Genomic DNA, 16,748 nt, shown 5'->3' with positions numbered 1-16,748 from the left:
AGTGTATTAGTCGATCTAGGTGAAGGAGTCTCTCGGACACACTATGATTAAGATGGAAGGAAAGCGTGACAGCCTTCACCCTCACTAAAGGTATGCATGTTCATTCCCTTACAAGACCAAGTAATAGCAGGAGCATTAGCATCTACACCTCGTACCAACCCTACATTTACAGCTGTCCTATACCATCATAAGGTTAGGTTACGATGCACCCCTGTAATTTGGTCTCCTAAGTTTTGTTGTATTATTATAATTAATTTTCCTTTCTATATCTTATACTGTAGTGGGTTTTTTTCATAACACATTACATTGTAGGTTATTACGTAATTTCACTATACATTTGGACATTTCAATACCCTCATAAATACAGCCACATGTATGACAATGGATTAACCGTGAATTCTTAGTAACTTTAACTCATACAGAATTTAATTTTTCTAAGACTACCAATATTCCATGAATGAATGAATGTCAAAAATAAAGACCTAATGTAAATTAAATTTTCCAGATGTCACTTAATGGGGAATAATCATATATACATACACCTAACATATTCAGTTCACTTCTTTATGAACATTACAACTTACGTCTACCAGCAGCACACTTCAACTTGGTCATCCTTTGAGGATCATTGGTAATTGATTATAGAGAAACAACTTTGAATGCCTTACCTGATTAGGACCGGGTGAAGAGTTATTACTTCCACTGTTTCTTCCAACTGCTTCTAATACTGATGCTGGAACTTCCATTCCATGAAGGCTAAGATGCTCAAACAGCTCTCTGAAAATATAACAAGACTAGGTTAGTGGTTTAAGAAATCTTATCTTTGAAAGACGAAGTCAAAATTCAAACAAATGACATGCAGCCAAGATTTATTTAGGGATCTTTAGCACTGAGGCCATGGAAGGTATTTCAGTGTCTATTTGTAATGTTTTCTTATGAATAAATCATCAAAAATTAAAAAGTACTAGCAGATTATCATCAACGGAACCTATATATTACCCGTTATACTTATGGAACATTGGCAAATAGAAAACATATAAAATAGAAGGTTTCTTGGAGTATTCACATTTAACTGTATGTTAAATTTCTAATAAATGCCAACATAATATACTCGTACTAGATATTAACTTTAGGTAAGCCTTTTTCATGGATTTTTTGACAAAATGCTGTACAAGTTCTCAATAAAAGGGTAAAACAGAAGGAAGTCACTTGATATGAAATAATCAATGACTGCAAAAAAAAAAAAAAGCTAATCTATTGAATACCCAGTCTCTACGATATGTCCGTAGAGTATACAGAATATAACAAATCTGCAAAATAATTTTGTACTTTTTCTAACTATACAAACCAGTCTTTTATTATTCGTATATTTCCAACATAGCTGAAGATCTAGGTCATGGAACAGTCTCTGCATCAGAAGACTTTCAGCATTGGCACAATCAGAATGTTCCCGTTCTTCGCGAAGGGTAGATCACGAGAAACCCGCGTCGCTCAAGAAAGGAAGATTTTGTAGCCCCTACAAACAATGAATCCCCTACTGCTGCTACCTCCACGGTCATCCAAGGCACTGGAGGAAGCAGCGGGGGGAGGGAGGGCTGTGGCACCCTAGCGGTACCAGCTGAACTCGGTTGAGTCCCTTGTCAGGCTGGGAGGAATGTGGAGAGGAGACGTCCCCTTTTTTGTTTCATTTGTTTGATGTCGGCTACCCCCCAAAATAAAGGGGAGGTGCCTTGATATATGTATGTATGTATGTATGTATGTACAAACAATGAAAACAATCATAGGTTCCACTTTCATCAGTATTTTGAACTGGAAAAGCTGGAACAAAGCAGATGTCAAAAGTTCTCTAATCCCAAGTCACTGCAGGACTGCTTAAGCAATAACAGAGCACACAGAAACAACTAGTGATATGAAAGGCCAGAATCATGGAGATCATGTACATGGTGATCCTGTCCTGGGATCAGACAGCTGGGACAAAATGGTTTTTCCACATTAATGGGTTCACGTTGGTCGCTGATCATATGCTCCACCAAGGTCCATCTGCTATGTTCTCGTCTCTGGAATTCTAGGAAGACGAGCTGGCTAACAGTATAGTGCCTGCAGAATGTGCAAAAACAACAAACAGTGTGTTCTGGAACAGCTAAGTTCATGCCAAAAGCAGGGAGCATGGGAAAAGTAGAGTTCTGCATCTGGTGGGTATGCGCTAGCAGAAGAGAGCACGGAAGAGTGTGCGCGAACAGTTGAGGATATAAGCTCCTGCAAAACTTATACAAGCAAACAGAAGAGAGCTGGTGGGTACATCTACAACAGAGACCTCATGGATGAGCGAATGCACAGTAGAGAACTAGTGGGTAAGCGAATAACAGCAAAGAACTTATGAACACTTGAACAGGAACAGCATGTACACAAGTTGTTATCTTCTCTTCATCCACAGCAAAGTGTGTTAAGGGGGGTTCCTGAAGCAGAACCATCTCTCTAAGGGGAGAGAAACTGAAGGATCCCGCGAACACACTACCGATTAGTATTAAGGGATTCTCCATCCAAAAATGAAAAATAAAGGGCAGAACCCTTCCATCCTCACGACTGTAAGTGATAAGACAATGGAACACTTAGGTATCCTCTGTGTTATCTTGTCTCTTAGGGCTGTCTTTTTCTTCGTCTTTGATGAAAAGTCACGGGAACTAATGGGGCAGCACTCTCACCCAAGGGAAGAGAAGCGGTAAGAGTCACGTATATGCAACTACTATACATTGGTCTTTTATGACTTCTTAGCCCATAAAGGGGAAAAGGCGAGGCGGTGGATAGCCTGGGAACTCTATGAAGAGACAGCACCATGAGAAGATTCGTCTCTTGTTCCTGTCTGGACACGGGACAACAATGAAAAGAAAAAGACGGACAGCAGCCTTCCTCTTCAACTCAGGGCAGCAGACACTCCTTTCTACTCCATAGGAAATAAGTAGCAACAGGAATGTGGTCAAATATCCATCACATACAACGAACTGCCAACAATTACCATCACATACAACGAACTGCCAACAATTACCCTAAAGAAAACACAAAAGATTAATACTGTCAAGCCAGGTAACAGCAAAGGAAGTACATCTGTACTCTACAAGGCCTGAAAACAAAGTGGAGCTCAGTGGCCTGTCGGGTGGGTGGGGCTACGCCCCCAACAGACGTTAACTACTGTACAGCCACCTCGTTAAAACACTAACAGCCGAGTTCCAGCTATGCTGAAAACATACACCTATTGAAGGATAGGGTTTTCCATTCATGTAAGAACAAACTATATTTTATTTGGGATTATAAGTCTTAACACTAATCAGATAAAAGTTTCATAGTGAGTGTAAATACAGTAGATGTTGTTAGGGTGTAATGTCTTAAAAGGTTAAGCTTTCACACAAGGCACAGACACAATTGTCCATTAATTCAAAGTTAAGCACAAAAACTATTAAAGATAGGAATTTAATTCTTTATCATACAGATAAAAAAAATTTCATTGATATATAATTTCATATATTTGGAAAAACTTTCATTCCTTTAAATAATGAAAGAAAGTGGAAAACACTGGTAATGACTGGACAAAATATGTCCAATACCAATTAAGAGAGTAGAAATAGATGGGCGTCCATTGGCAGTCGCTTTTCAACTAATTTTCATTCAAAAGAATATGAATATCAATGAAGAGCATTCACACACTGAATGTGGTGAATTTAACTATAACCAATTTACAAGAAAAAATACAGAAGTGTATTATAATCATTCAACCGATCAAAAAATACAATATTGCTTAAAAGCACAAGTAGCCCTACAAAACCGAGGTACAGTACTAAAATATATCCTTTCTGAAGCTTAAAATTCAGGAATTTATCTATCAAAAAAAAAAAAAAAAAAAAAGCAAAACTCCAATACTTACAATTTTGTTGGAACATAGTAAGGGCAAAACATGCACTTAAATATGCAGTCTGGTCGAGACGTATGATACACAATGTGGGCTCTCATCTCGCTTCTCTTCTTGCAAGAAAAAGGGCAGATACGACACTTCATCGTCCGGGGACTCTCGTGATGATCATGTTCACCATCACCTGAAATAAGAACCGGTAATGATTTAACTTCGGTTATGAAACTGACACAAATTTCAATTCACTTATATATCATTAATATAAAGGAGCTTAGGGCTACATGCACACCCCGACGAAGATTTTGCTAATCTAAAAGCTTCCCTACTGGAAAGTAAAGTTAAGACAAGTACTTGCCTGAAGAATCTTTTGGGTTCGGTGTCTGCCCTTCACAGCGGCTGGTGATACCACCCTGGCCACCATGGCTATTGTCAATGTGCAACTATAAAGGGAAAAAAAAGTTAAGCAATTTATACAGTAGTTTTAGTATACTAAATGCATAAAAACAGTATGAAAGGTACTAATCTTTTTCAAGAACAAGGAGAAAATCCCAGTAGTTCTACATTCAAATATCTTTCTCGCTTACCTGCACAGCTCTTTTAGTGCCAGCCGCATATCCACATACATCGCATCGATGGACGGCATGAAGTAAAGACACGGGTCCACCGCGTGCATGAGCTAGCCTAACGTGCTGCACGACTGTTTCTCGTTCACTATCCCTATAAAAGGAACGAAATTTTAGGATCACATTAGGAATGACAAGTAGTAAAGCACAAGGACATGTTTAAGATTTAGCCAATAACTACTTCCGTGTAATATACTGTAAACACAAGTGATTAGTATTAAATTAAATTCATAGGATATTTATTTCCTTTTATATTTAATTCATAGGATATGTATTTTCCTTTATAAGTTGACATATAAAAAGTTTTCTAAATGTTTTAGTGCATTACCCTAAAAACCTGAGGTTACAGTGCAAATTGAAGATGCATTTCATTAATTTTGCAAGTTTTTATTTTTCACTAGAGGCAATCCATTCTCTCATTTGCAGGATCATTCACATTTGTAGGGTCACAGATAAGATACATTTGAAATTTCAAGTTGACCACTGATCCTTAAACATTTACCCCAACCAAAATAATTTTCTGTTTCATTACAAACATCAAAGATAACTAATAGCCATATCCAAGGTTCTCAATGTCTTTAGAAAAAGTCTTATTCAGTCAGACACACAAAAGCTTATCTTTTGTGGTCCAGCAACCATAAGATTGTCCTCTTGAGTATCCTTTTCAGGGTTTACTTTCTGCCACATGTTAGTAAGCCCTTTTTCATGTGTTTTGACTCAGCTTGGAGTATTATTGGTTTAATTTGCTTTGTTTCTGTTAAGTTAGTATACATTATTTACTTAATTCTTAAATCATTTTATATTAACGAGCTTAGTTCCTAAATGTTTAAATGATTCTTCCTCATTATCCTTCCTCCTTCCAATGATATTTCATCTTCCATTGCATATTCTGTTCTCATCACCTCTGTCTTTCTTCATAATCTTTAAATATTTATGAACTATGATCTCTAATAAAGGGTCTTTAAAATGGGAGTTTAATTAAAAATTGAAAAAAGCAAATCGGACAATATCTACGTTAAGTAAAATTTGGAAATCAAATCGCCAGATATTACATATAAAAATCAGGCTATATATCAGTTTAGTGAGATCGGTGTTACAGTGTGGACACGAGTCATGGTATGACAATGAAACAATATCCCACAGATTTTGTAGATTTAAAAACAAAGCCCTCAGAATCATATTGGGAATTAAATGGCAGGACAGGATTGGAAATGAAACTATAAGAAAGATTACTCGGGTGCCATATGTGGATGAAATCATGATGAGGGGTAGATGGTGATGGTTTAGGCATGCTCTTCGCACTCCCCAAGAGAGATTAGTTTACCAAACGTTCAGCTGGGCTCCACAAGGCACTAGTAGAGTTGGAAGACCCAGGCCTACATGGTTGAGGACTATGAAGCGTGAAGTAGATGATGAATGGAGAATATTTAATTAAAAGCTCAATATGGAGACGAATGGCGAAATCTAACCAAGGCCCTTTGCGTCAATAGGCATAGGAGATGATGATAATGAGTGCCTTAAACTAAAGAGGTACTTTGTTCTACTCTTATCACACTTTACCTAAAGTCACAAGTGTTGCACTTCCATTCAGGATTGCCTTCATGATCCAAAACCATTTTAGCGACTTCTCGTCCATCTTCACCGGTAGAAGAGACAGATACCTGTAAAGAACCCGTTTGTCAAACATGGAAGACTATTCAAAAGACTTCTAACATGAAAAATTCCCATTGGATTAACTAATATGAACAATTTCCAATGGTTTGATTAATATGAACAACTTCCTTTGGTTTAATTAACACGAACAACAGCCATTGGTTCCAAACTGGATGGAGTTCATTACTTTTCAAACTGCATTTCATCATATATAAAAATTACAGTACTACCACTTAATATAATACTTACTTTTAAAATGTATATGAAACCTCTGTCAATCTAATCTTACAAGTCATAAAACAAAACAAAAAACTTCAAACCCCAATGCAATATATATAGCATGTGGTACCCACAAATATATCATATACCAAAGACATAAACATATTGTATAACCCACAGTTAAAAAAAAAATGTAGATATCAATCAAACAGTAGATTTGAGCAATACCTCTGAGGTTATATAGAACCATAAAAGACACCCCAATAATATTCAACTCATTCTTCTTCCTTACCTTAATTACATTGAAGCATAAAATAACTGTAAAACTACATCTCTACACTATTTCAAATAAAAGGCAAAGATATCTTTAATAACATGTTGTGTTGTCATTCTCAGGTCTCAAATGCCAACCTAATCACCAACTGATATCCATACAGTATCTGTCTTCCAGACTGAATAGAGAACATTCACACTTGCACACACCAGAGCCATTAGTGGGTAGTAGTATCAAAAGTATCAATTGAAAGTAATAGAGCAAGAATGAGAACATTGATGGTGGATACTCAAGTTTTTGTTCATGAAAAAAAGATGTCCCTTGTCATTAAAACTTATTTTGCTCATCACAAAGTTATTTTGTGCACGAATTCATCCACGGAAGGTTGAAAAATTGAAATTCCCCGTGTCTTGTGAGTTCTGTGGACCAAGGAGGGCACTTTGGGACTGGATTCTAGATTGCTGCGTATCATACCACTGGTTAAACTTGGCCCACCATGAATGAAAGCTGGGCAAAATCTTCCTCACTTATGCATAACATCTTTTGATTTAAAATCTGACAAATGAAGAATGGCATCCCCGAGGCCATGAATGGGGGAACATCTACAACTGTCACAGTAGACCAATAAAGGACTCTTTGGCCAGTATCTTGTGAAACAGTATTTGTTGAACGCGCAACTGACTAGTCCTTGATATCAGATGACTACAACAAGAGAGAGACTTCCTTGGTAGCTGCATCCACTTCCTCATTACAAAGTTGGCCAGAAGGTACCCTGCAAATGCACCATCCTCCAAATATTGCAGCCACCTCTGCCAGGAGGGAAATGTTAGCAATAAAAACCCACTCCAGCAAAATCGTGGGGCAAGTATCTGTTAGTGGAATTCTTCCGTCAAGTCAGGCTAAGCAAGAGTTATAAGAGACAGAAGGGTGCGTATTCCAACTTCCTTATGCCATTCTTAAAACAGACAAGAGGCAAATTTGCAAGGAACAATCCTGAACCTAAAGAAAACTTTTGGCCTGTGGAAGGCCAGGCCAAAGACATACATGACAGGTATGGGATGGTCATATCTAGTGGAGGTCCCTCTGACCTCCACCAGGTACATGACATCTTGGATATCTGATATCATGGTAGCAACGGGAAAGTTAAACAGCTCTCTGGTGGAGTTTAGCAATGCTTTATCTAATCTAAATCTTTAAGCCATAACTTTCCTCTTCAGATGATGTGGTTGCTACACATTAAAAAAAATCTTGCACACAATAATGACCTCAATTTCAGAGCGCGTCTTTTCCTGCATTATCCAGCAATCTCTGTTGTCTTAGTCAAACATTTAGAACTTGGCAAACACCATTGGGGCACAGAACACAGTTGGGTTTCTTAAATGAAGCAGAAGTAACTGGAGTATATGGGTATCTGGTGGTTTCAGATGTCAAAATAGGTGTAAACATATTGGGCATAACTGGGTGAAAACCTCTTGACTTACTATCCAAGGTCTTAGAGGGCCGGGAGATAAGAACAGCCGAGAATACTTCCTTTTGTGGCGGCTGGGCGTAATTGCAGACAAAACAACAACAGAGTGCTTAAAAATGAAAAAGAAGTATTTTTCTAGGAGAGCAATTTGCAAAGCAGTGTGCACTTTCCTCTGACTAAACAAAATGGTATAGATGCTCCTTGTAGTCCTGTTTTTTGTAAGGTTACCAAACTTGAGGTTATTTCCAACCTCCTTGTGACATGACTTTGATTACGACTACTAGATCTAATTGATATGTGATTTCAATTGGAGAACTTGTGGCTAACATGTTGGTCATGATACCTTATCATCTTTCTCTCAAAACACTTCTAGGATGAACATGTACAGTACCTCTGTACGGACTACTAAAGGTGAGGGCTCCAGGGATAAGCAACATTTTGAGACAGGAGTTATGTAGAGGTATACCATTAAACACCTTAAGAGCTGATATACTATGTTCCAAAGGGACAGTGGAGAAGCCAGCTTAGGGTTGTGGTGGCTGATGTGGTAACGTCCTTGACTGGTCAACGCCAGACTGGGGTTCGAGTCCCACTCAAACTCGATAGTTTCTTTGGTCGCTGCAACTTCACCCTCCTTGTGAGCTAAGGTTGGGTTATTTGAGGAAGCCTACATGTCTATCAGCTAAGTCATTAGCAGCCATTGCCTGGCCCTCCATGGTCCTCGCTTGGATGGCAAGGGGGCTTGGGCACTGTCCTGCTTGATAAAGCAACGTCATTGTCCCTTGTCTCTGCCATTCATGAGAGGCCTTTAAATCTTTAAATAGGAAGCACAGGGTCTGCAGAGGTAGTGGTGTCTGAATACGATGAGATAAATGCAGGCAAAAGCACACATATCACAGATGGATATTGAAGCATCTGTTGCTACAGGTGTAGCAAGAAATAAATAAGAATGTTGATAACTGAAAACTGTCAAAGATCACCGAGTAAAAACCTAGTTATACATCTGAAGAGCTGTGTTAACAGTGCTAATGAGAGAGAGCTGACATCACCTACCAATGGGCCCATGGTGCGAATAGATGAATTGACCCTTTTCTGTATGGAAGATAGACAATGTGTTTTTTTCTGTATGGAAGATAAGACTTAATGTGTCTGAGGGCACTTCAGACTTTGAATGTGGACACAACAGACTGATGGACTTGGGATGAAAAGGATACAAATTACATGAGCAAGGGGCAAGCAAAATTTTATCTAAAAATACTACTCTGCATGAAGCATAACAATGCTCACACTTCAATTCTCCTTGTACTGCTTTACAGACCACAGTAGCTCAGTGATAATGTATTTTGTGACTTACTACAAGTGGGCAGGCATGCATGCAATAGAGATCAACCAACATATTGAATATATAGAAATTCTAAACTCTACTACAGTACAACTTACAAAAACTAAAAGAATACACTTACATCTTAGCTCATACTAAATACAGAATCATTTGTCAAAGCCAAAAAAAAAAAAAAAAAAAAAAGGAAAACAGGTTTGAAACATTAAAACCACAAAAAATATAGACTGTACAACTAGAGTTCTTTGAAATTGCTGTGCAATATACTGTGCCAAATACTTCAAACAAATTTAAAGCAATAAATTTAAAATTTTTCGGAAAGTGAAAAATTGGCAAGAATTTCATTATATCAATTATGTTACAGTGCACACCTCCCATGCATGTCACACCAAAATTGCTACATGAAACCATTGTGAAGTACAGTAAAGTATGCAGTTGACTAGTGTAAAGAAGAACAACCATGTCTTAAATTCATTCCCCTCTTTAATTATTTCCCTTAAAAATTACTAAAATTGCTAGTATTGATATTGGATGTATGTACATTAATACATACCTATATAATAAAATATCGCAAGATAAACAAGTGAAATCCGAAACCAAGTCAAAACCCATATATGTTTTAATCCATCGGAAATCTGGTTTACACATGGAACCAGATCTTCAGAAATATGATTCATTAAGTTTCATTTGGATTCCAGGTCTCCTTTTGGAACTAGATGCATTCAAACTCTATGTTCGTGACCTTTCCCATTATCATACAGCATCTTAAATTTAAACCGTCAAGTTAGTTTCTCTACAATATACACGACAGTAAACGGGTCAGCTAAGGATAAATTCTTTAAATACCATACCCAAGGATATGAAAACATCAAGTTTACCAATTGTGAGTAAAGTTTCCCACAAATCAAATATCTCAGAACAAAATTCTAAACATAGACCTAATTCTAAAGCAACTGAAATGATAAAGGCATGGCCGAGTGGAATTGAAGCTCTTTCACTTAGTCTTCCAAAATATTGTGAATATGAAACCTATATGTATTTACCTAGTGCCAAAGAACAGCTTTCAACTCTGATTAGAAACCTTTTTAAAGGAAGGAAAAATAGAGAACTGACAGCATCTCACAGAAATGACAAAGTTGAGATCTTCATGATTTACCTTACTAACCCTCCCACCTGTACAGCACAAAGAAGCCTTTTGACTATGGGTTTAAGACTGTCTAAAACATACAGATAACGTAATAAGATTAAGAATAACTAGAAAAGCACTCTGAGAGTGCAAGACCTCCATCTTGGTATGTTATTTCTTGAAAGCAGCTTACTTTTTCCAAGATCAATTTAGACTGAAGGCGTATTTTAAGTGTGTGTGACAACCATGTGCAAATTTGGGTTAAAGTTAGGGTTAATTTGGTCGACCACTTGACCTTTGACCTAGGAGTTTCAAAATTAAATTTACTTCCACATCTTAAAATAACAATTAATCCCTGAAAGTTTCACTACTCTACGAGTAAAATTATGGCCATGGAGTTGTTCACAAACAAACAAATGCACAAACAGGGGCAAATACATAACCTCCTCCCAACTTCATTGGCAGAGGTAAATGTGTACAACGAGCTTCACTGGCCAGAGCCTCAGTCTGGTCTTAGGAAAAACGAAATTCTTACCGCAAGAAAGAAAAATGATCAACGACGATGATAATTATGAACGTACACTCCAGGGAAAAATCAAATTACATTATCAATGCTACTATGATATATAATAAACCAGAAGCAACAAATGACCAGAAACTGGATCCTTTTAGAGAAAAAAACTGGCAAAACTGGCAGAGCAGCGATGGTAAATACATTTCCATCTTAGTACATACACACTCTGCAGCTGCTGGCTCTCGCTGCCTTTACTGAGAATTCATCAACTAATATTTTGTAGTCTTTCTGATTTCAAAACTACATCTGATGGAAAATCCCTCAAAGAAAAAAAAAAAAACTTTCAAATGCCTCTCACTTAAGGAATTGGCTGATCAGTTCCTCTACACATAAAGCTACCTTTAGGACATTGTCATCAGTTCCCAGCACAGGATCTTTCAAACACATCTTCAACACTAGTTTGATAGTCTTTGCTGAATCCTTCTCCACCTAATTCAAAATGTCTAAAACATTTCTGTCACATTGCTTAAATTTCCACCTTTCTAAAAGCTTTTCTCAAAGAAGTTCAAAGAGTGTCTGAACACTTAAATCATTGAAAAGCATAGAATTGTACCACGGCTAATAACCTACGATTTTTATAATTTTCTAAAACTTTAAATGTACTATCAAGCAACAGCACAACTTAAGAGATTTTGACTTTTCTAGGAATTAAACTATTGCTAATAACCTAGGACTCCAAAAGTTCCTATAACTTCAAATTTACAATTGATTAACTGCAAAATTTAGAGATTCTGTTTACTTCAACATTTACACTTATTAACACCTACAGTGAGAAATTAAAATTCTCACATGCAATCATATACAGTACATTTATAATAATAATGCATTGAGGCTGGATATTGAAGAAATGAAAAACAACAAAACATGAATAGGATTACTCTGGTATGCCTTCATAGTAAGAGTATCTATGAGTGTACACCCCGATGTTAATAACTAGAAAATTCAAAATTACTTCCTCATATGGAAACAACCTTGACATACCATGGCGTAGCAAGACCTGTTGTCTATAACCTCATTTATAATTATAACACTTACAATTTTCTGCATCTAAACATTGTTCAACTTTAAATGAAGAAGCTTTAAATATAAAAAAGGGATTTAATTGCATATACTCTAAATTAACTAACCAGCTAAAATACACAAGTGTGTTTATAAAAATTCAAAATACCATTAGTAACTGAAGCAGCTAGAAAAATATATAAATACTAATGGCAGGCCCATGCACTTTACTGTGCTCTACTTTAAAATTTGCTCAGCAATTTGAGTTTAAAGTAAAAGTCAAATTAGAAATATCGGCTAAGCAACCGCAACCCCACATTTTCAACAACAGAATGTAACGAATAAGGGACAATCACAGTCAAATAATATAAGCAAAAAAGCAGTGTTCAAGCACAATCAATCAAAGTGTAATTTTAGGATCCAGCTGAATCCTAGGCCCTTTAGGGTAGATTCTAACTATCGGTCCGGTCGCGCTTCGCTCTCGCTCCAGTCACGGTCCGGTCAAATATTGTTATATGGTTATTTAAATGGAAGCGTTCACACTGGCGCTTCGGTCTGCTTTCGCTCCGGTCATGATAGAAAAAATCAATATGTACGATAACAGGCAAATGTTCACTGCACAAATACATTTCCTAGTATCACTGAACAATATTCCGTATTATACAATTATGCTTTTTCCTTATATTTATGATTCTGCCAAGACACTGATCAGACCGTGAGCGAACCGATGGTGCGAACACTCCAGTACTTATACCGAACCGAGACTGGAACGTGACCAGACCGATAATGTGAATCAACCCTTTACTGAACCAAAAAAAAAATTAGTTAGCCTGAAATGTTACCTTATGCTGGGCCCCGGCTGCCAGCAACCTCAGCCACGCTAACAATCTCATCTGAAGTTATGCCAAAAAGGAATATTTTTTCAGTCCGCTGCAAAATATATCCCTGCATGCTGTCCCCTGCGACTGCGGAACTTGCCGTTCCATACGACAGGAATGGGACAATGATGCTGTTAATTTTGCTTCTTGCTAAAACTACAATCACAGGGGAATCACTGCCATGCCTTAGGAAAGCTAACTTTGACACCGTTATTTTTTTGAAATTTAAACTAAAGTAAAAGTTAGTAGCCATGCTGTGTTGAACAGTTAATAAAAATTCACTTCAGATCACAACTTGGAAATGTCACTATACCATCAAATCCTAAAATGAATTACTACTTTGCATTTACAATTGTGAAAATAATGAATGAGAAAGGCACTAACAATAAAAGAAAAAAGGAAAAATAAGAGCAGTTCAAAATAAGTATGAAATGTTCATCTCCAATAAAATGAAGGTTCTATAAATATTACTCCAATAGAAGACAATGTGTATCTACTGTGAGAGAGTAAGTTCAAACCTGTAAAAAAAATACTGTACACGTTTAAATAATGACATTACACCAGCCACCCAAGAATAATTCTCAATAAATAAATGTTACACCAAAAAAGGTTTAAAATGGATTATATGCACTGTGTAATATACCTTTGGGTAATTTACTTACTAACTAAACATAATTATCTTAAATCTGTAAAACACACTTCATTCCTTTTACTATCCAATACAAAAATATAGTTCACCTTAACAACTTAGAATCTGAAATGGGGACTCCTTTAATTCAGTCTGGATTATAAAACTGAAAACTATGCACTGAATTCGAACCTGAATGAGTATTTTACGAGGAGGAGGAGATCCTTCTTACTTCTACTTATTACCATTCTATAGGTTTCAATCTAAGTCTATTTTACAATACCATCACCATCTATAAAAGGTATAAACACTGTACTGTACAATGAATAATGTATCTGCAAGTACAAGAACCAAAGATAAATAAAGAAATATGGGACATAGCATTTATTGTACGTGGTATCTTTTATGATCCACCAATAAATCTAATTTCCTAATAAATGTAGGGATAAAAAAGTAACTGAATCATTTAAGTTTTCTTTACAGTTTCCTTCTGACTAAGGGTCCAATATTTTCCACAATTTTTCTGTACCTTCTAACAATTTCACAGCAGGTATCACACTACTTGGTCATTTAGTATCTGGTCAAGAGGGGTTTAAAATACCATTGAAAACAAGGTTCAGAGCTGAATATTTCTCTTTTGAATATGGAAGCAAAACTGTAGTATATGCGACAACTCTAGTTTTTAAATACACTGCCCGTCATATACTTCAATTCTGAAACTATCATTAGGTGGTCCTTTTCTTGCAATAAAGTACTTAACAAAACAATATCATGTACAGTACAGTATTTCAATACAGTAATGTCAACCACATGTTTAATACTTCTAAAAGGTGAGACAAAACAGAAACAACAATTGCACCTAAACCAAATGAATGCAAATCTAATCTTCCAATGCCAAAAAGACAAATCTGTAGTATGCAAGAATTACCTTGACTTATTTAAACTTAAAAAGTAACATCTCACCAGGACACCATCAAATCAAAATAATTCAGACATTTGAATATCATGTACAGGTATCTACAAATTGTCATTTCCTATTCTGTAAAAGATCTACAGGGGAAGACCAGTTCACCAATACTTTTCTCCTACATACTAATCAAGTCAAACATAATTTATGACAACTCTATAGTCTATCTATCTACCCCGCCAACTCCCCCAATTTTGGGAGGTAGCCTACATAAAAAAAAAAAAAAAAAAGATAAAAAAAAATGAATAATTTTTACATAAGGAACACTCGCTTAACAGCTCAGTGTAAAACTACCCAAGACCTTTAATCTCAAATTTCCTTTAACATGCACTAAAAAGTGACGTGGGTCGAGTTCATTTATTCATTTTTATTCCACCACAATAAAATAATCAATTTGCAACTCAACACAGGATATATTTATTATTTCTTACTATGTACACTGCACACAATGACCAAAACAGAAGAGAGTGGAAATTCACTGTGTAAACATATCATAGAAAACAGTAATTTATATTTTTAAGTAAAAGTAAGCTCAGTAAACCTTAATGAAAATTCACCAACCCTGAAGAGACTACAGCCACTCTCAATAGGTTTAATACTGTATGTAAGCTTAGACACTTTAAAAAAATTAGTATAATTACCACAATGCTTAAATATTAATAACAGCTTCCAAGTTCTAAAAAGGGCTTCTTTATGAATAAATTGACTTTTTTTTATGATTCTCAGCATGGCATGATTTAATGGTGCACTTCAAATTACCCTTGTTTTGGTCCTCTATTTTACTCTCAATAATTTTTCAATCATGAGTAAACCGATATTATCATAAAATCATAACTGCCTAAGTCTTACATTTAATCATAATCTAGGATTCTCAGCATTAACATAGACGCATTCACCTTAGATTCTCAATTCTGGATATCTTTTGTACCACTTTAGACTTATTATATTGCACACCTTTTGAACAATATAGCTACTGTACTTCATTTAATTCTTTAATTTCTTAGTGTCCTAAATACCCCATCACAACCTTCTACATATCCAAACTGTTTTTCCCCAATTCTTCAACCTGGGCCTAGCTCTTACATCCCCTCCAAACAGGCCTAACTCATACATTCCCATACTGTACTTTCAAAGAACTACTGTACCTGCAAGCAACTTCAACAGCTTCAATCATCTCTTTCATTTTTATGGAATTCTAGATTCTTACCCCATAATTTCTTGGTTTAAATATTTTTCTAATTTACAAATGTTGTATTCTATAATAATTATAGTCCATTTTTTAATGAGGTGCATTTGCACCGACTCGCAGCGGTGCCCTTTTAGCTCGGAAAAGTTCCCTGCTCTCTGATTGGTTAGAATTATCTTCTCTAGCCAATCAGCGAGCAGGAAACTTTTCCGAGCTAAAAGGGCACCCCTCCGAGTGGGTGCAATTCTGCCTCACTAAAAAGAATAGACTATACAGTAGTTTATGTGTTATCCAGGGAGTTTAAAGTTAAACCTTGCATTCTTCAAGCTTATTTTAACTTATAAAATACAAATTATCTATTGCTACAGTTTCTCTATTAATCCAAGATTCTGAACTACAAAAATTTCTAAAAGCTGTTCTAGGTTCTATTCATTCTGCTTCCTTTTGAGTAATTCAAGCATGGTATATTACAGCATACACATTACATAAAACTTTTACCCATTGATAATTATGTCATTATAAACTCTTCCCTCGTAAATTGTTTTCATAAATTACTTTTATTACTACATATGAACTAAACAGCTGGCTTACTCTTTACTTTTGTAGAGTTGGATATAAGGGTCTGTTCTACATAAATTCATAAAAAACAAAAGACTAACTCCCTTTCTACAGAGGAATGTAAAAACGGAACTCAGTAATATAACAAAACCAAAATAATGTTCAAGTGCAGTGTTCTAATCTAAAAGAAAAAAAATACTACAGTACTGTATTACTGATGATGAAAATGTTTGCAATCCTTGCCGTATGGAAGCCTTGTAACATTTCAAATTTTTACCTAATCTACCTTAATAAAAAAAAATAAATAAAAAAAAAAGTTCATCTGCAAGACATTAACACTAACATTGGCTGAATA

General features: G+C 36.0%; 1 protein-coding gene across 5 annotated transcripts in view; it reads right to left on the bottom strand.

Annotated features, from left to right (window-relative positions):
- The window catches only part of LOC137646121 (zinc finger protein 142-like), a 38,420-nt gene that overhangs the window by 7,257 nt on the left and 14,415 nt on the right, over positions 1-16,748 (bottom strand). For 3 of the 5 annotated variants that reach the window (XM_068379325.1, XM_068379327.1, XM_068379329.1), the window contains 6 exons: positions 13,019-13,069; positions 6,085-6,185; positions 4,486-4,618; positions 4,257-4,341; positions 3,917-4,085; positions 669-777 (listed from right to left, as the gene is read on the bottom strand). In XM_068379325.1, coding sequence (XP_068235426.1) covers positions 669-777; positions 3,917-4,085; positions 4,257-4,341; positions 4,486-4,618; positions 6,085-6,185; positions 13,019-13,069 — 648 coding nt within the window. The remainder of the gene's footprint in view (positions 1-668; positions 778-3,916; positions 4,086-4,256; positions 4,342-4,485; positions 4,619-6,084; positions 6,186-13,018; positions 13,070-16,748) is intronic. The other 2 variants (XM_068379328.1, XM_068379330.1) reach the window with 1 other exon arrangement.

The sequence above is a fragment of the Palaemon carinicauda genome, chromosome 8, assembly GCF_036898095.1.
Source record: "Palaemon carinicauda isolate YSFRI2023 chromosome 8, ASM3689809v2, whole genome shotgun sequence".
NCBI classification, from domain to species: domain Eukaryota; kingdom Metazoa; phylum Arthropoda; class Malacostraca; order Decapoda; family Palaemonidae; genus Palaemon; species Palaemon carinicauda.
This window is presented reverse-complemented; position numbering and strand designations above follow the sequence as displayed.